The sequence below is a fragment of the Notamacropus eugenii genome, chromosome 2, assembly GCF_028372415.1.
Source record: "Notamacropus eugenii isolate mMacEug1 chromosome 2, mMacEug1.pri_v2, whole genome shotgun sequence".
NCBI classification, from domain to species: Eukaryota; Metazoa; Chordata; class Mammalia; order Diprotodontia; family Macropodidae; genus Notamacropus; species Notamacropus eugenii.
This window is the reverse complement of record NC_092873.1, coordinates 259,952,854-259,968,261: the sequence shown is the minus strand read 5'-3', so window position 1 is coordinate 259,968,261 and position 15,408 is coordinate 259,952,854. Positions and strand designations below refer to the sequence as shown.

Here is a 15,408-nt window from a genome sequence, read left to right as displayed (position 1 = left end):
ATGGCAGCAGCATGGTCTCTGAATTCATTGTAACTTGATGTGTGATTTGCTGTGCTACGCATAGTGAAATTTTCCTCTTCTACTCCCAAAAATCATAAATGAGCACTGTTGATGTCTTTTAGATAATGTAATACCCTGCCACTCCTTGATAGGAATAAGAAGATCAACCTCTGATTACTTTGTGCTCATAAATCAAGCAGACAGGGGGACAGGCAGGCAGGCAGGCAGGCAGCAGTTACCTATTAAGCACTTCCTGTGTGTTATTTGTGGAGATACAAAGGAAGGCAAAAACAATCCTTGCCTTAAGGAACTGACATTCTATATAAATAAGACAATATAATATAAATAAATAGGTAGATATAATACTCAGTGTCATTGTGAATATTTATTGAGCATTCACTGGATTTATGACTGCACTAAATTTACATTTTTATGACATTTTCTTCTGGGAGACTGTCCTTTTAAAACATAGTTCTTGTTTTTCAAAAGGAAGAGGTGTAAACAGCAAATTGTAATGGGAATCATTAGGAAAGTGATATAAAAATGCAGTGTAATTTTGGCAAAAGTTAAAATTTTGTGGTCATTGATCCTCTATTACAATCTAGGATACCTAAAACATTTTAAACATTGCCTTTTCTCTAACAAGATTGTGAAGTAATTGCTATGTACTTTCGGAGTATTTAAAAATAATTGGAATACAGGACTGAGAGCCTTTTGTCTCAAGTTTACTGGCCTTTTATGTTAAGTTTACTAGCATTTAATCCTGGTAACTTGTTTTGAGGATTTATGTGCATTTACTGATTAGCATGCCTCTTTTTTATCTGTGCAGATTTTCAATTGATAAAGGAATAGCTGGTCAGGTGGCTAGAACAGGGGAGGTCCTTAACATCCCAGATGCCTATGCAGACCCACGCTTTAACAGGTAAGAAATTCTTGGCAGAAAGACACAGATACTTCTTAAATGATGCCAAAAATGGTCATAGGTTGTCATAACCTAACTGATACAAATCCATACCATTTATGTATCATTTATGCTAGCTGTAGTTATGCAAAGCATATTAACAGTGCTTTACTAGCTAACATTCATGTAACACTTTAAGATTCACAAAGTTCTTTACTCATGTATCTTATTTGATCCTTACAACAACATTGTGAAATAGGTTATGAAATAGGTGTATTATACTTTTATAATATTACAGATGAGGAGATTGAGGCTGAGCAAAATTAGATGACTTACACAGGGTCATGTGGCTAACAAGTGTCTCAGGCAGGATTCCATTCAATCTTCTGGCTGCTAGTGACTTCAGTTCTTTGTCCACTTAGCGCCTTTTATCATTCTGTGTTGTTTTGCCACAGTTATGAAGGAACTAGAGGCAACATTAATCCATTTAGTTTCAAAAAGGCATTAATCTGTGCTATTAAATGGTCATGATAAACGGGATGACAAGGCGCATAAAATGCATAACTGCTTTTTAAAAAAGTATTTATTTGAAAATTCAGTTTGGACATAATTTCTCTAAATACCATTTTTATTTACTACTTCTAATAAAATATATAGTTTCTGTCAAAAGATCATTCTCCAAAGAGAAAGGAGTGCAAGAATATCCTTTTAACCAGTTAGAGAGAATTACTATCTCAACTTTCAAATCAATTTATTTTTTTTTTCAAAAATATTTTTGGGAGATGAGGTATGCTGTGCCTGTGATTTCATGGTTATGGAGAACTACTAATTAGGAGATTGTCTCTATCAAAGCAAATTGGCGATTTTCTACAACTTAAGAATTTTAGAACTTTCTCTAGGTAACTGTGGAGTGTTTTACCCAGGGTCACATAGCCAGTGTTCTGTTGTACAAAGGCATCAAACAAGTGACCTGCAAGCCTATTTGAATTTGTTATCAGCACTTTAGAGGGTAGGATTTGAATCACATTATCCTGGCTGAAGCCTCCCCTTCAGCTACCATGTTGCCTCTCCGAAAATGTGTGTCTTCTAAAATGTATAGAATCCAACCAAATATTCATTTTGGAGCTAGACAAATTTTATAGACATTTTTATGAGATCGTTTCAGCTTAGTTTTGTGATGATTGCATAAACCTCTATAAGAATCAGAAGACTTTTATTACTGTGAACTCTGTTTTAAATGAAGGATTGAATGAATGAATGAAAAATGATTATTATCACTTAAAGTATTCCAGATGCTGTACTGTAGTGCTTTGGATACAGATCCAAAAAAGCGAGATAGTCCCTGCCCTGAAGCAGCTTTCTTTTTAATTGGGGGACAACACATGTAGTGGAATGGTGGCCAGGGGGCATTTTGGCTAGTGGAATCAGAGATATGGAGTCAGACAAGTTCGCATGCCCTTTCCAGAAGTAATAGATGGTACTATTGATTGAATTCCTGTGGTCCTAGCAAGAGGTAAAATGGGGGAGGCAAACTGGGAATAGAGTGGAACAGTATATAATATGATGGCCTAAGTGAATGGCTGGACACCTGGATGACTGGATAGAGCTCATTTAGATTCAGAGGACTAAGTATGTTCCCACCCAGTCATTCCCTAGTTAAGAACATTCATCCTCAGGGCAGAAAATCCAAAATAGACATTAGCTTCCCAGGAGACTGAGAAATAAATTGTAGAGGATTGGAGCATAGAGGCTAGTCCACCTCAGGAGCCGCAGTATGAACACAGCAAGGTAGATGGCTAGATGTGATTGTAAAGAAAGTGGTGTTGTTGTAATTTCTGAGGCATATATAAAAAAAAAGATGAACAGGAAAAACAGAGCCCAAATAAACATCTAGTAATCAGAAAATAAGACTTTCATGTTCCAATGTACTAACCTTTCCATCTTTCAGGTGGTGTATTTGGCCACGTATACATTCCTTTTCAACTTGTTATACTGTTATCTTTGTCCTCCAGTAAATCCTTCACAGAGGTCCAACTGATATGCCAAGGGTGTTCATTTAATCCTTTTGACACTGTATGAATACCAGTTGAGCCAACAGGTTTATCTTTCTATCTCATTATCTTTTCTTTCACTTATCTTTCATTCTCTACGTGACCTGTAGGTACCTAGGTCTTCTGTTTGCAGCTAACATTGAGCTAATTGCAGTAAGCTATACAACATTGCAGAGCCTTGTAATTGGCATCCATAATCAGTCCAGAATGTATATCTGTTAGAGATGTAGACTGAACTTTTATCCAGTTATGTATTTTAAAAATTAGAGTAAATGTAGAACTTTGTCTCTTAATGATATTGTATTAAAAATAATTAATTTTTTAAACTGCTGTTGGACAGGATCTCTAAAGTTTTTTTTTTTAAAAGATAACACTAAAAAACACTAAAAAAGTCTCTTTGCCACATGTATTGATTTTTAACCCAGTTTCCAAAACAGCAAAAAGTAGATTCAAACAAGTTCAATTATTTTAACAATATAATTAGAAATATATCCACTGAAGTGCTCTTCTGATATCTGATACCTTATCATGTCATCCAGGTGAGTTTGGGTTTTCTCAAACGAGGCTGTTCCCTTGAGCATGAGTAGCAAGCTTTCACTTCAGGAATCAGTTTGATGCCTGACTGGTATCTCAAGAGTTTCATCAGTAGAAGATTGGCTACTGAATTGTTTTGGCTGTAGCAGTTTGAGAAAAAAATAGGTGCTAGAAGTGAACTCACATCAGGGAAATCATAGGTCCTTAGAGCACTAAATCATTTAACCAAAGAAAAATACCACTATTTTTTTTTTTATTATTTAAAACAAAACAGAACAAAAAACCCCAACCCTACCATCCTAACCGGTTTTGGGGCTAAGTTATGATCCTGTGTAAGGACTTTACCACCTTCTGGGCCTGTGTCCTCAGTTGTACAATGAGGGCTTTGGGCTAGATGATCTCTGAGATCACTCCTAGCTCTTATTTGTTCTCTTGTTCTTCTAGCATCTGCAGCAACTGTGTCGCATCTTTAGTCAGGGATTCTTGTACCTGTTTGACCAATAAGATATCTGAGGCTCACAATAGTTGAGTAAAACTTAAGTCCTGGCTTTTGTTCCAGGTATGCCTGGAGCACATCCCACTTTTATAAAAAGGAGGCCCTCATTTTGAAGAGCTTTTGTCTATACTCATTGCCTCTACTTTCTCTTCTCACTTATTTCTTGGCACTTTTCAGTCTGGCTTTTAACATTACCCAAATGAAATTGATCTCTCCAAAATGACCAAAGCTCTCTTAATTATCATATTTGATGGCCATTTCTTAATCTACACCCTTATTGAGCTCTGCAGTATTTGACACTATTGATCACACTCTCCTCCCATCTTTGGATTTTGGGGCACCTCTCTGTGTTGCTATGTCTTTCTGTCTCTCCTCTCTTTCCCTCTCCTCTCCTTCCCTTTCTTTTTCCATCTCTTTTCTACTATTTGAGCATTCCTTTTTCAGCCTTTTCAATAGAGTCATCATCCTTTTAGTGCCCCCCCATCTCTGGATTTCTGTTCTAGGACATCTTATCTTTTCTTTCTCTCTTTATTGGTGTCTCTTTCCTGAATTCTAGTTTACCAGCACTAATATCCAATTAAATGTTTCAAATAACTAGGCACCTCAAAATTAAAATTTCCCAAACAACTCAATATCTTTCCCTCAAAACCTTCCGAAGGGCATCTCCATCATTCCAGTCACCCAAATTTGCATCCTCAGTGGCATTCTTTACTCCTTATTCTTATCCCACATATCCAATCAGGTGCTAGATTGTTCTGTGTTCACAACAGCTCTCACCTCTATCCCTACCAGAAATTTAGGTTAATCCCTCATCATCTCTCACTTGAACTATATAGCAGTAGCCCACTAATTGTTTTCTCTGCCTTAAATCTCTCCTCACTTGGATCCATCTTCTACTTAGAGACAATATTTCTCCTGAAATACAAATTTAACCTTGAATTCCCCTATTCAGTTAACTTCAGTGACACCCTTTTGCCTCTTGGGTAAAATAGAAACTCCTCTGAAATTTAAGGCCCTTAGCAACCTCATCCCAAGCTAATTTTTCTACCTTATTGTCCCATTATTCCACTTGATACAGTCTCTGATGTTGCCAAACTAGCCTTCCTGTTTCTCATGCACTGTGCTCCATCTCTTCCCTCCATGTCTTTGTACTGTTTGTCCCTGGGCCTTTGAAGATAGACAGCCCACCCCAAGCGTTCTCCAAGGCTTAGTTTAAGTGTGACATCATGTTTCCTAATCCCCTAAACTATTGATTCTTTCCCCCAGCAGAACTGCTTTTGCTTTTGTCTTTCTTTTATATGTATTGATTCCCTTGATCAAATGGAAATTCCTATTCTACTTCTGTCAGCAGCCACCATGTATATGGTATATAATAGTTATTTCCCAAGTGCTGTCATCTCTAAAAAGAAATAATAGCTTTAATGAAATATTTAAGATTGTAAAGTTTGTTTTTACATTGAATCTAGTACTCTGAATAGTTTTTTTCTGTCATCAGTTTAAATGATTGTGCCCACTCAATGCTAATATCTTCTTAACTCTTGAATAATAGCAGTCTTATTAAATAAAATAATTAAGATTTATCATATAGGTGGTATGTTAATAATTTTCTTTTCTGTTTTTTTTTTTTTTTTACAACTCCTCAGGGAAGTTGACCTATACACAGGTTATACCACACGGAATATTTTGTGTATGCCTATTGTGAGTCGAGGGAGCGTAATCGGCGTTGTGCAGATGGTGAATAAAATAAGTGGAAGTGCCTTCTCCAAAACAGATGAAAACAACTTTAAAATGTTTGCAGTCTTCTGTGCTTTAGCCTTACACTGTGCTAATGTAAGTAATATTTCGTAAAATGTTTCTTGAATCTAATGTTGATTGAAAAAGCCTTATATAGAAGTAAAGTTTTCGAGTACTTGCTAATTGTATTTTCTCTGTTGATTAGAGTGATTCATTATTTGATAGATTTCATAATCACAAGACTATTAGAAGATTTACTTGAATCAAAACAGCATAATACCCATATCTTTATTCAGGTATCCTGGAAAGTGTGACAACCCAAGAAAAAAGGAAGTTTGTGGGAAGCCAGAAATGATTAGTTTCATATATAGCTCAAGAAGAAAAAAATCCAAAGTAGGAAAATATTGCCTAGGTCCTATTTTAAGTTGTATGAATAATATTTGAGAAGACACGACCCAGAATTCAGGAACTCACGTCATAATGTTTACATTAGAAAGTAATAGCATGAGTTCTACTTGATGTTGGTATGGTGCCCTCTTGTGGAGAATGTAGAGAAGAAAAGGCAGAGGCTAGAGACCAATAGGAAACCACAGACTTACTAAGACTTTAAAAGCATGTGTATCCTCACTTATCAGAAAGATCACTGGACATGAAGTTAGCATACCTGGTTTGAACTCTCGGCTTTGCCGTTTACCACCTGGAGAGCCGTGAGAAATTTCTTGAGTCTTTTTTGATTCTTGTTTCCTGTAATGCAGCTTTGATTTCATGACATCTAGATATTCCTCCTGCTGGTACATCTAGTACTTCTTTTTCATCCTTCCTGATTCTTAGTCAGGTGCCTGCTGATTATTAGTAGCTAATGTCTTTTACTTAGAATTATCAACTTGATTACCAAAGTGTTTTCTCTTTTTTTTTTCTTAGAATTTTCACTTGAGTAAATTTAATTTAAAGAAATTAAATTTTTAGATTTTGTATACATAACACTAATAGAGGAGGTTTAAATTTAAAAAACTGAAAAACTGCTCATCTGTAATATATTAGATATTTGCCTTAACTGATTTAGGTAAGGAATTGACTCAGTTTTTACTGGAGCAAGTGGAGGTTGTGATTTTGTTTAGATTCAGCTTAAATGACAGATTGTTTTCATATGATGGACATATAGCTTTACTTGTATTTCTTGGTGCATCTCAAATTATGTAGTCAGATAATTATCCATTGATTCAATTCCTTGTCTTCAAAAACATACCCATATAGAACACTTTCAAAGCAAGATTATACCTCTCCTTCACTACTTTCTTACAAAATTTTAATTGTATAAACTTACCTTTGCACAAACATCTGATCTTTGTCCCTTCGTTAGAATCCTGATTCTAGCTTGAGTGGGGCCCAACTCTTCATCCCTCTTTCAGTAGATTTTACATACAATATTTTAGTAAGATAACAGAGGAATACTATTATGTACCTTATTATTTAGATGTTAAAATGTTATTCAGTATGTTATTCCTTTTTTTTAGCAATTCATCACTTAATCATAAGATTCATATTTTCTTTGTTTCATCATGTACACAAAGACTTCTTAAGAGATAGTACCAGAGATATTTTTAGAGGAGTGATTTTTTAAGGAACCATAACTTGTTACACCAGCATAATTCATTTTCTCCTGGTTTGTTTAGTTAACAGATGCCCAGAGACACATTTTTAATTGCTATATAAAGCTGAGATTTCACTGGAAGAATTTTGGTTCATTTGCCTTTCTTTATTTTGAATTGGAATATAACACAGAAGAGGTAAAAAGGGAAGTCTTGACCTTACTCAGGTGGTAAAACTTGTAAATTTGCTTGGGAAGTGGAGCAAGTGTTTCACTCCCATAGAACCCCTAAGTTGGTTCTCACAAATCCAAAAGGTGAGGAACTTTTAGTCATTCAGTATGCCTCCAAGGGAATATAACAGGCAGATTACTCTTTAACTAATTTTGCTGTTTTTATATACCGTGTATGTGTCATAAGCCTTACAATCCTCTCTTTCTGAAATTACTTTTTCCTCTATAAGGCTACTGATAACTATACTCTCCATTTCTTTATTCCTTGGCAGTTTTTATTTGTTAATTTCATTCCATTTGTTTTAAAATAAGTCAAAAATTTAGCAGAATCCTGGCTTATTGGACTATTGATCTCCCATCATGATTAAGTATTCTTTCTGTTTCCTAAGACTTGTCTGATGCTATAAATAGGTTTTTCTATAATTTCAGTATTGTCTGACTCTTCGTCATCCCATGTGGATTTCATTAGCAAAGATATTGAAGTGGTTTCCCTTTTCCTTCTCCACATCATTTTATAGAGGGTTAAATGACTTGCCCAGGGTCACACAGAGACAACATATGAATAACTAAGGACTTAAAAGATATACATATAGAGTAAGATAATAGTCTAAGATGGGAAAGCAGTAGCAGCTGGGAAGATCAGGCAAGGCCCCTTGTAAACAGTGGGATTTGAGCTAAGTCTTAAAAAAAAAAAAAAAAAAGAGATGGGGGGTAAAAAAGAACATTCCAGGCAGAGAAACAGTAAGTACCAAAACATGGAAATGCAACCTAGAGAAGTAACAGTGTAACAGGATCATGCATTATTAGGTAGGGGAGTCAAGTAGAAGATTGAAAAATAAGAAGGTTTAAGGTCTTGAAGAGCTTCAAATGCCAAACAAAAGAGCTTATTCTCTGAGACTGGCATGTCATTGGGTGATATATCCTTTCTCTTTTCTTTCCTATCCTTGCTCCTTTAATAATCTGCTCTTTAACCTCAAGGCATAAAATTAATCTTTATAGTTAAAAATTGTGTTCATGTTATTAACTACTTGCTAACAACTGCTTTATGATATTTGATAGAAATGTGACTTATGCTGGTTTGCTTTGTAAATTTAGGTGTTCTATAGCTTTACGTTGCTTACCAACTATGTAGTTTAAATAGCTTGTTGTCTTTTAAGAAAAACCAGTGCCAGGAGAAAGGTGCTCCCCGTACCTTTTAGGAGAGTGCTAAACCTTGTCCACCATTATTCATGCTCAACTACTTTTAATATCCTAGTAAAGTACATTATAGTTTCCTTTAATGTCAATTTAGCTTGCCACAGGCAATTGTTATATGCAACTCCTTAATTTTGCTCACAGCAAGTCTATGTATACAGTTGTTCCTCTCTTCTAACCTAGTAATTGCTTAAATGCATTAGTCTGGCAAGAGAAAATTTATTCCACAAGACTCAGTAATAAACAAACACTAAGACTGTGTTCTGGGCATTCGGGCTCTGGGACACCTGAATAGAACAGGTGTGATGTTCAATGAACTACAGAAGCAGTTGGTGGTAGATGCCGACCTTCCGGAGCTGGTAGCTTTTTGTCTTTTGTTTTTTTCCTTCTTACTACTTCTGAAAACACTTGATTTCTATTCATTTCTCATTCTACTTCTTTTCTAGAGAGCTCTTTCAAAAGATAAGCATAATTCTTAGTTCAGGAATAAATACGATTTTGAATTGAGACTGAATTTAAGATTTCCATATTTAGAAGCACTTAAACTCAGTGCTCCTTCGAGGCTTTTGTTCTTCAGAGACTCTTTACTAAGTCCTGAAGGTAGGAGGCCTGGTGCTTGACTTTGATCTTTTAAAAAATGTTTGCTCAAGTGCTGTCTCTCCAAAGAATGTAGGACGCAACGATGGCAAAGCAGCTACTGTGTCTTAAGTGGAACATACAGTATAGTCCTGAATTATCTTCCCTGAATAAAGTCTTAGATAGTTTCATAGATGGTACTTAAAGTTTCACACACATTAAGATCCCCTGCTGTGTTGATATGTAAAGTATATTGATGGAAGTAGGAATGGAAAATAAATTAGCCATGTACATGTCACATTCATCAATATGATTTTGCCTAATCAGATGAATGGCTTGTTGTGGTTGTTATTGTTTCCTGTCTAACCCCACATCTTTTACTTATTTCTTTTGCCTTTTAAAAGTACAACTTGTGTTTCTCCTAGTGTTATAACTTTTGGCAGCATGATCTATGACACAGAACAACCCTGTTCCTTTCCATAAAACTCAGTATTTTGGAACATTGCAAAACAAAATATAGCAAAGTTTTAAACAGAACTGCAGGGTAATCTCCAGAGTTTCTGTAAAATGAATGTGTGTTTTTGTAGAATAGAGTGGGAACAGTGTCTTGATCTGGATGAAAAGTTATGAGTCTTTTACATGAAAAATTTTGAACTTTACAGAATGTGTTTGTAGGACTGTATTAATTTCTTACTGGAATTTTTCTTCCAGATGTATCAAAGAATTCGCCATTCAGAGTGCATTTACCGAGTAACCATGGAAAAGCTTTCCTATCACAGCATATGTACTACAGAAGAATGGCAAAACCTCATGCAGTTCACAGTCCCAACAAGTCTCCAAAAAGAAATTGAATTGTGAGCTTCTTTGTACTTATAAAAGCCCTTCTTTCAGATATGAGGTTTGAACTACCACCTAGCACAGTTCCTTCATGTAGCAGATAACTGTGAATTGAATTTATATGAATATAATTTAACAATTGTAAACTGAGTTTACAATAGAATGGGTTATAGGATTAGAATAAACAATTTGTACATTTGGTGGCAATGTACTGCACCCACTGATTATGAAAATTCTAAAACTAACTTTGAAAAGAAAGCAATTTTCATTTTAACAAAAAAATTATTTAAGAAAATTTTTAAGGGACAAAGTTACATGACTGGAAAATGTTTTAAAATAAATTTTGACATTCTGCTGGTTTCATTTGAGTGTTAATGTAATAGCACAACAAATTAAGAAACAGTCAAATGATTTTTCTGTTGCTTATTACCTCTAAATTAAAACTTATGTTTGAATATGAAAAATGCGGCAATATTTAAACTTTTTAAATGAACTTGTTACGAAGTTGTAGTATCTGGGCATTGAAAGCAGAAATGGATTCTCATGATACTTCTGACAGGAGTATTTCATTGTATTTTTCTTCATTGCTGTAGTGCTATCTAGAAGTTACAGATGATAATATTGCATCTTAATAATCAAGTTGTGTCTTAAACATTGGACCAAGTGTTTAAGGGAACCTATGGAATTTGTTTTTCAAGAGGTTCTTAAAAAGAAGTGAGGTTTGTCAGGGAAAGTAGAAAAGATTAGATGACTTCAAGGTTGCTTCTAGCTATTCTGTTCTATAATTTGAATCATTTAATGTATAACTAGGCAGTTTATCTTCTTTGTCAGTTGTGTTTATTTTAAGTTACATGCACTCTAAATGAATTTATCTCTTCTAATTTCAGATACCATTTTGATATTAGTCCTTTTGAGGAAATGTGGCCTGCCATTTTTGTCTACATGATACATCAATCCTGTGGGACAGCCTGGTATGAATTTCCTACATACATTTTCAGAAATTTGAGTGTTATTGTTCGTTATATAATTTCCTTTTGTGCCATGTACCTCTCCCTCTTGGATTTGTTATTCTTTATAAATCTCTAGTATATATCAAACTCTAATAAATGTAAAACTGTGGGGTTTTTTTCTCACTAAAAAGTGTTCTAGGTTCTAGGACAAGTCAGAAAGAGGCTTTTCAGTTCTTCTAAGACACTATGCATAAAGGTTGGGCAGCTGCCTCCAGGCTCTGTTTGAAGAAGGCTCTACAGATAAATAATAGTAAAACTTATAGTATTTTGGACATGACTTAGATGACAATTAAGATGCTCACTTTTTTAATTTTCAAAACTGCTTATTTAAAGAGCAGCCTGTGAATTAATATCTACTTTCTACTTATCTGAGGACATCACAACTTCATGAAACTTATGTGGAAGACTAGGTTTGTTACAAGAGAAATGAACATGCATGTAGAACCAAAAGCCAGAGCAAAGAGTTCATAGTCCATACAGAAGTTTGCATTTTTATAACAGCAGGACAAAGAAAGGAGGAGATATGGTTCAGCAAAGGTGGGAAAAGGACAAAACCCTTTCCAAAGGGGAAGAGCAAGGTGCATTCTTTTCCAGTGGGGACTGCTGGACTATGCAGGGTCCACTAATCTACACAGGGTTCCAGCTTCACAGGCCTGGTGTAGACTAATGCAAACTGTCTGGTGCCTGTCTTGAATCAAAAAGACACAGAGTCCAGCTTGTGATGCAAATAGCACATGTCAACTCAGTTTGGGAGCTTCTAGAATGTGTCTTAGACATTCAGGGCTTTCTGCATGCTCTGAATAGGTCCAGTTTTTCTGGAAAATATGGCAACTCAAAAACCTAAGTTCAGGGGACCCCTTAACAGTCCTTACATTCTTAAAAACCATAAAATATTTCAGTTAAGACAAACCTTAAAAAAGGCAAATATTTTTCACCCTATCACTAGTTTAACTATGACAGCTCAATTTCTTAAAAAATTGCTTCATTTTCCTCTCATCTTTAAGTCCTTTACATGCCATCTCTTCCACTGACACTTATATGCTAAGAATTTAGGTAGTCTTTAAATATTTGTATTTTGAGAACCAGGGTCTGTCAGTTTCTTAGTTTATTTACCATGATCTAATTTGCCAAGTGTTTGTACTTATATTCTTCCCAGTATATAGGTCTGAATGACCTAGTTTAAAGTTACCCTGCTTAGCCACCTTTGCCCACAGTTGTTCAGGAAACATTTGGGGCAGCTAGGTGGCACAGTGGATAGAATGCTGGAACTGAAGTCAGGAATACTTATATTCCTGACTTCAAATTCAGCCTCATACCTTTACTAGCTGTGTGACCCTAGGAAAGTCACTTAACTCTGCTTATCTTAGTTTCCTCATCTGACAAATAAGCTGGAGAAGAAAATGGCAAACCACTCCAGTATCTTTGCCAAGAAAACCCCAAATGGGGTCCCAAAGAATCAGACTTTACTGAAAACAACCAAACAAAATTTAAAATACTGGGTGTCCCAAAAGCTTTAGTGAAGCTTTAAGATATAAAAGCTTAATCAACATTTTTTTCCTGCTTAGCTTCTTCAAGCATGTATTCCTTCTGAACATTCTGAAAAATCCAAATAAAATAAAACATGGTTAGAACAAATCTGATATGTACATACATTCACACATATAGTATACAGAGAGACAAATACACATAGATCGATAGATCAATACGTATATTCTTTTTGTACACTTTTTTGTGTCATTTGTAGGTTTTAATTTTATATAGTTGGATTTGGCCATTGTATAGCAATTTAGATTTCAAGCTTTAAAATGGAGTTGTACTTGTATATAAAACACTTGTGATTTGATTCCCCACTTTGTAGTTTATTATTTTAAATATTCTCCATGACACCTTTTTTGAAGCAGTATACAATACTTTGTTTTCACTGAATGTAAGTAAAATGCAGAAATGCTTGCAAATATGAGATTTTCAAGGGCTTGGATGCTTTGTGGCTATATATTTTGAGATAGTGTTGATTAAATACATTCCCTGGTTGTCTAGTTTAGATTTTAGGACTAGTCTGGAAGATTGCAAACCTTCGATTGCCCCAGTTTTTCTCAGTTTATCCAGGCCAATCTCTTGAGTTTAGCCAAGTTTCCCTCACTAGAAAGAGAAGGGAGAAAGTTAGATGTATTTCCATTTAAAATGAAGGAGGATTAGACATGTACTTATGCCTGCTTTTCTCTACCTTCTTAAAAATTATAAGGTATATGTCAAATATAAGTAAAAACATGCATTTAGATAGGTGATCTTATTGACTACGATCCATTTTCAGTGGAAACACATATACACGTATAACTCCTTATTTTTAAGAGAGCTGATTTAAGGATCCCTGTAAGGAATTCTTCCAGTACTTTCCTTAGAGTTTCTATCCTTCCAACTCCTATTTGTGTGTGTATGTGTGTGAGAGAGAGAGAGAGAAAGGGAGAGAGAGACAGAGACAGAGACATATCATCTGTTACCACCATGGAAGTGACTTTGAGTACCCAAAGGTTTTGCAGGTCCTACCAAGCTATAAAGGTCTTTAACTATGGATCTGTTGACAGACTCTGCATGTATCATTCATGGACCAGAGTAAGTGAGCATGTAGAACTCATAATAAAAGATATGGCCATAGCAACTAATTAATACTTCTTGATAAGGAATGGGAGGGAGATGTTGCAATGTGTGTGTGTGTGTGTGTGTGTGTGTGTGTAACAGCAAGGACCCTGGCATACACAGGAGGGCCTGCTGTACAGGTTCTTAGATCTGCTTTTCTAAAAGGAAAGCAACTTTTAAGGGGTCAACAATCTCTTTCAGTCAACCACATATATCATTCACTTAGGTCAGGGGAAAAAGTCAGCACCCTGAACTTCAGAGGAAATACAGAGAAATAAAGACCAACAGATAGGGCTTCCTACTGTCTGACCATAAACAATACATACATCACAGATCAACAGACAAATCCAACTGCCTAATCATTACATACATACATAGTTATCAGAGAAAGGAGCACCAACATCTGGGTTTTCAGAGCTGTGTGACTCCTTAGCAGCTACCCAGAGTCTCCTCTAGCCAAACAAACACTTCCAGTGAGTAAGCCCCAAAATAAAACCTCCCTCAGAGTGTATATATGTATATGTGGGCCTTACAACCCTTCAGAACCAGTCCCTCATTGGAAATTAAGAAAAGGTGTGGGCCTTCCTACAAAACAAATCTCCCCTAATCAAGCTTCCCTTAATGGGCAGGCCCATTAATGGGTGGAGAAGATCTTTAATTCTCATTAACATAATTAACATTGCAGAGAGTGTGTGTGTGTGTGTGTGTGTGTGTGTGTGTGTGTGTGTGTGGTGTACATATTTAAATCCTGGGCCTCAGTTCTCTACATTTGTAAAATGAAAGAGTTACTCTAGTTGACCTCTAAGATCCCTGTTCTTCCTATAATTCTTTTTACTGCTAGCATAGTTTACTGCTCTGTTTACGTAGAAGGATGGATGGATGGATGGATGGATGGATGGATGGATGGATGGATGGATGGAGGGAAAGAAGAGAGGGAGGGAGGGCATTGTTACTTAGTGGGTCAAGTCCTGGGCTTTACATCAGAGGACTTGGTTTAGATCCTGCATTTTATATTTTTTGCCTGTGTGACTGTGTGAAGTCATTTGACATCTCTGGACCTCAGGCATCTTCCTAAGCCTATACTTTATAGATAGTTTTTACTTTAAGTTGGTAGGAGTTACTACACTGGAAAATTCCAATAGATAATTGTCACAAGTACTTATATTAACTTATGTACATATGTATGTATTTGTAGATGTATGCATATGTCAATTAGTCAACAAATGCTTATTGAGCATTGGTATGTGCCTGACAGTCTGATAAGGGATGGATATCCAAAGAAAGGCAAAAACACAAAAACAGACCCTCCCTTTCACATACTAATTAGCTATAGACAATATGATACATGTGTATAAAACCATATTTTGCCATTTTTCTTTTAGAGTATATAGTTTTTAATTGACTTAAACTGATTTACTTCTTTTACTATTATAACAATTCTTTTCCATACAGCTTTGACTCTGAAAAGTTATGTCGTTTTATTATGTCCGTTAAGAAAAATTATCGACGCGTTCCTTATCACAACTGGAAACATGCAGTTACTGTGGCACACTGCATGTATGCCATACTTCAGAATAATCAAGGGCTTTTTACAGATCTGGAGGTAGGTATAAAGAAATATG

At 35.6% G+C, this 15,408-nt stretch overlaps 1 protein-coding gene across 5 annotated transcripts in view; it reads left to right on the top strand.

Moving 5' to 3' along the window:
* PDE10A (phosphodiesterase 10A) overlaps positions 1-15,408 on the top strand; it is a 435,545-nt gene that overhangs the window by 356,452 nt on the left and 63,685 nt on the right. For all 5 annotated transcript variants that reach the window (XR_011974697.1, XM_072643848.1, XM_072643847.1 and 2 more), the window contains 5 exons: positions 830-922; positions 5,626-5,812; positions 10,017-10,159; positions 11,030-11,113; positions 15,239-15,389. Coding sequence is in view for 4 of the 5 variants with exons in the window: in XM_072643848.1 (XP_072499949.1) it covers positions 830-922; positions 5,626-5,812; positions 10,017-10,159; positions 11,030-11,113; positions 15,239-15,389 (658 nt within the window). In the remaining variant the exon portion in view is untranslated. The remainder of the gene's footprint in view (positions 1-829; positions 923-5,625; positions 5,813-10,016; positions 10,160-11,029; positions 11,114-15,238; positions 15,390-15,408) is intronic.